This window comes from Poecilia reticulata, unplaced genomic scaffold (genome assembly GCF_000633615.1).
Source record: "Poecilia reticulata strain Guanapo unplaced genomic scaffold, Guppy_female_1.0+MT scaffold_1140, whole genome shotgun sequence".
Taxonomy (NCBI): Eukaryota; Metazoa; Chordata; class Actinopteri; order Cyprinodontiformes; family Poeciliidae; genus Poecilia; species Poecilia reticulata.
The window spans coordinates 1-4,238 of record NW_007615879.1 but is presented as its reverse complement, the minus strand read 5'-3'; the positions used below and the strand labels follow the sequence as shown (position 1 = coordinate 4,238).

The following is a 4,238-nucleotide window of genomic DNA, read 5'->3' as shown; positions in this document are numbered from 1 at the left end:
CCTCGGGGCAGTCACCCCCAAACTGGAGCAGTGGCTCAAACAGATCCCAGGAACAACATCAGACATCTCAGTCCAGAAATGTGCAGTTCTAGGCACAGCCAAGATACTGCGCAGAACCCTCAAGCTCCCAGGCCTCTGGTAGAGGACCCGDGCTMAGAGGATGAAACAGACCACCCGCGGAGGGTGAGAAGGGAATTTTTTTTATGTGTGTGTGTGTGTGCGTGTGTGTGTGTGTGTGTGTGTGTGTGGCATCCAAACAAACAGATGAAAAGTTGAATGGAAAGAAAAGGTGCAGCAGAAAAATCTGAACAATTATTAAAGATTACTCTGAGTGTAATGAATGTAAATGAATGTGTGTACCGGTAGTTCAGCCTAAAAGCCTAAAATTTTGTTTATGAGGCACAGATTCATGCTTAAAATATTCCGTTTGATTTACCAACATGCTTGTCATGAAGGCAGCTAAAGATTACAATGTGACCCTGCAACATCAACTACTTAGATTTCAATATTTAACACTAATAAATTGTGAAAATAACAATAGAAACAACAAAAGCTGGTCAGCCATTACAAGACCTGTGCAACTGTTTGCAATTTGCAGCAAAAACATCCTGGAGTCTTTCTGCATGCACTTTGTATGTGTGGTCATGGGTACTCCGGCTTCTGCCAACAGTTCAAAAACATTCATTAATCTAGGTCACGGTGTCAAACTCTCTTCAAGGGCCACTACTGCAGTTTTTAGATGTGCAGCAGGAATGAAATGGCTTAATGAAATCCTCCTTGTGTAGATACGTCTGCAGAGCCTTGCTAATTACCTAATTATTGTATTCAGGTGTGCTGCAGCAGAGGTACATCTAAAAGTTGCAGCACAGTGGCCCTCCAAGACTGGAGCGTGACACCTGTTCTCTGGCTTGTCCTTAGGTGAGTGTGTTCATGGCTGTTTGTCCTCTGTCTGTGTTTGGCTGGAGAACTTTCCAGCCAAACACCAAAAACAACATATTTAATAATAAAAAGAATTGTTATATATAAAAAAAATTGTTCACTACTCAGATTGTCAGTTTAGTAGCTGCAATGCTTAAAAAAAAAAAAAAAAGTCAAGGAAGGTAGAGTACATATTTCGTAGTTACTCATGTTCAGATCAGGATTCTCTTCGTCTTGGATTAGTGCTACTCAATTCCAGTCCTCACGACCCCCCCACTCCCCCTGCTCTGCATGTTTTAGATGTGCCTCTATTCCAGAACAGCTAATTGAAATGATTGCATAACCATCAAGTACTGCAGAAGCCTATTAATTACCCACAGATGCAATCCAGGTGTGTGGCAGAAGGGAAACTCCTAAAACATGCTGGACAGGGGGGCGAGAGGACCGGAATTGAGAAACTCTGGTCTTGGACTGAATCGCTTACATCCTGTCCATTTTTTGAACATCGTGACAAACTCAACACCGCGCTGCTCAGAAAGTGTATAAGGTTCCATTTGTGTCAAAAATGAGTAGAAGTCATATGACACAAATGGAACCTCATACTAGGGCGTGACGTCACGTCTACCTGAGTTTCGGTGAGGTCGAGGGATTTAAGGGCACAGCCGAGTGAGGGAGAGACGTATCGGCTTCTCAATGTGCTTAGGGGGATAAACGTGGGGTCCGTGGGAGTGGAGTGGGTCCGTGGGAGTTTGGACCCGCACGCGGGACACGGACGGCTTTCTTCCCAGCTGCCCAACAAGGAAGGCTTACTCAGCACAGGTGAGTTTGATCGTTTTTACAAGCGTTTCATTTTTATTTGCTGTTGGTTTTCTTGCCGCATTATTACTGCTCATTTAAAGGTTTACGAATCTTTTGGAAGTAAATTAGTTGCACCGTGGTAGTAAGTTAAAGGCCTCCCTGTCGGTCAGAGGGAAGAAGCCAGGGAGCTTCCAAACGTTTGGAAAATCCGGATTTGTGGTGTTGCATTGTTTAGTGGATTGGCAGTTTAGAAAATTACACTCGTAACAGGGCGGACTAGCTGGTTTATAGCTAACTGTTTTTTTTTTTTTTTTTTTTTTTATCGCTTTAATTATATTTTTCTGTATTCAGTCGGCCAGGATGGCGGTCACCCCTAGACGCGTCCGCCTCAAGCCGTGGCTTTTGGCCCAGGTGGACAGCGCTCGGTACCCGGGTCTGGATTGGGTCGACAGGGAGGCCTTGCGCTTCAGGATCCCCTGGAAACAGGCCTTTAAATACCCAGCCGAGGACGAGGACACCATATTTAAGGTAAATATTTATTTGGATTGTCTCGGCTGAAGGAAAATGTTTGAAATGAGAAGATTTTATCTTGGGACCCACAACTATTACTGATTATGCTTCATTATTCATATATTTTTATTGCATTTTAGCTTGTTTGCTAAGAGATCCCGACTTTTCTCGAGATGCTGAGAAACTTTATCCGTATCAGGATCGGTACATAACGACATGATCACAGTGATGGAGGACACGCACTCATGGGGTGGATGGATGTATATACTTTTATTTCGGACTTGAGTATAAACGCATCAAATCGGTGCTTGACAGCAGACGTGGTTTTTGTATAAGACATCTGAAGAGTTTTCAGTGCGCGGGGACTCATTCGGTGCAAGTCCGACTTGGTAGTTTTGGTTGAATTCATTAATAACCAGCTGCAGTCCTCTGGACAGCTACACGGTTAAAGATGGATGTACGCTAAATGCAGAGAGCATGGACTTCGTGTGAGAAAAGATGTGCGCTTGGTGTTAAAGGAATTGGATCCCAAAGGATTGGTTGTCTCTTTGCATTTGCATAATACTAGTCTTCCTCCATGATCTATGTAGACGCACTCTGCCACGTTTACCGCATAAAAAAGCCTTTCCAACCAAAAAAAACCTCGCGATTTTTCAAACAATTCGCGAGATCTCGAGTAACTAAGTCGGGATTTCTTTTCTTTTTTTTTTTTCTCCATGACCTTTTAGGGCAGGGGTGTCCAAAGTCGGTCCTCGAGGGCCGGCATCCTGCATGTTTTAGTTTTCTCCCTGGTGCTAGTAACAACCTTGTCAGTGTTCCTCTTAGGCCTCTAACGAGCCATCATTTGATCCAGGTGCGTTAAACCAAGGAGAGAACTAAAGCTTGCAGGATGCCAGCCCTCGAGGACCAACTTTGGGCACCCCTGCTTTAGGGCTCTGTAATAAACGGCAACAAGCCAGCATCTTTTTCAAATGAGTTTTTTTTTTTTTTTGCATTTTATACATTGTGTGAAATATTTTCTGTAAATACACTTGAGCTGTTTTTTTTTTTTCCCTGAAATTGTGATAAATAAAACCAGTGACTTAAATTAAATGTGTCTCTAACAATCAATTGTCAGCATCTGTCGCTACCTGATATTAAATTATTTTTAAAATTGTTTTATAAGGTTTGATTTTGATGCTACCTGAGCCCAGAAGAGAGCCTGGTAAAAGTGATCAGACCTGATCATTTTCATGTCTGATCATACAGATTTTTGTATTCATTTTAAATTATTTAAAGTTTCATTTTATAACGAGTCTTAATTCAGTTGACACAACTATCCCAACCCTTGCATTTATTTTGTTGCACGTCTTATGCTTTTTGCACTTATTGTGATCAATGCACCACCAATTGGTGAATATTTAGAACAATGAGTCATTCTGGAACATATAAAAATGTACGTGGCGCAGAGTAATTGATCTCACTTCTCTGACTGCTTTATCCAGGCATGGTCTGTGGTGACCGGGAAGTTTCAGGAGGGAGTTGATGAACCTGATCCCACCAAGTGGAAATCTCGGCTTCGGTGCGCCTTGAACAAAAGCAGTGAATTCAAACTGGTCTATGACGGCACCAAGGAAGTCCCCATGAATCCCTTTAAGGTGTACGAAGTCTGCGACATCCCACAACCCAATAGTAAGTACAAAGTTCTTCAGATGTTTTAGGGATTTTTATTGTTTTCAATGTTTGCTTTCTTGTCCTGACAGCTCCTTCAGATGCAGAATCACGTACTCTCTACGATGAGGATTTGGGAGAGGATCCCACACCAGATTCTCTTCCTCCAAATCCATCCAATGGTGATTGTTTACACCCTTATATTGTTGCAAATATGTGGGGGAATTGATGGAAAACTCCTCTTTCCTCTTTTAGGCACCAGTCCTCCTCCACTCCTCATGTGGTCTCCGATGGGTTCCCGTTCTTCCATGCAGCCTCCCAGCTGTCCACCTTCAAACGAGGTCTGGCCCAAAGAGGAGTTT

General features: G+C 42.9%; 1 protein-coding gene across 1 annotated transcript; it reads left to right on the top strand.

Annotated features, from left to right (window-relative positions):
* Positions 1–850: 850 nt before the first annotated feature.
* Positions 851–4,235, top strand: LOC103461352 (interferon regulatory factor 6-like; the record flags this gene model as incomplete). Its single annotated transcript, XM_008403657.1, has 6 exons — positions 851–918; positions 1,622–1,737; positions 2,068–2,244; positions 3,711–3,897; positions 3,969–4,058; positions 4,132–4,235. Coding segments are annotated over exons 3-6 (549 nt in total), but the record flags the coding sequence as incomplete, so codon positions are not given.
* Positions 4,236–4,238: the final 3 nt, after the last annotated feature.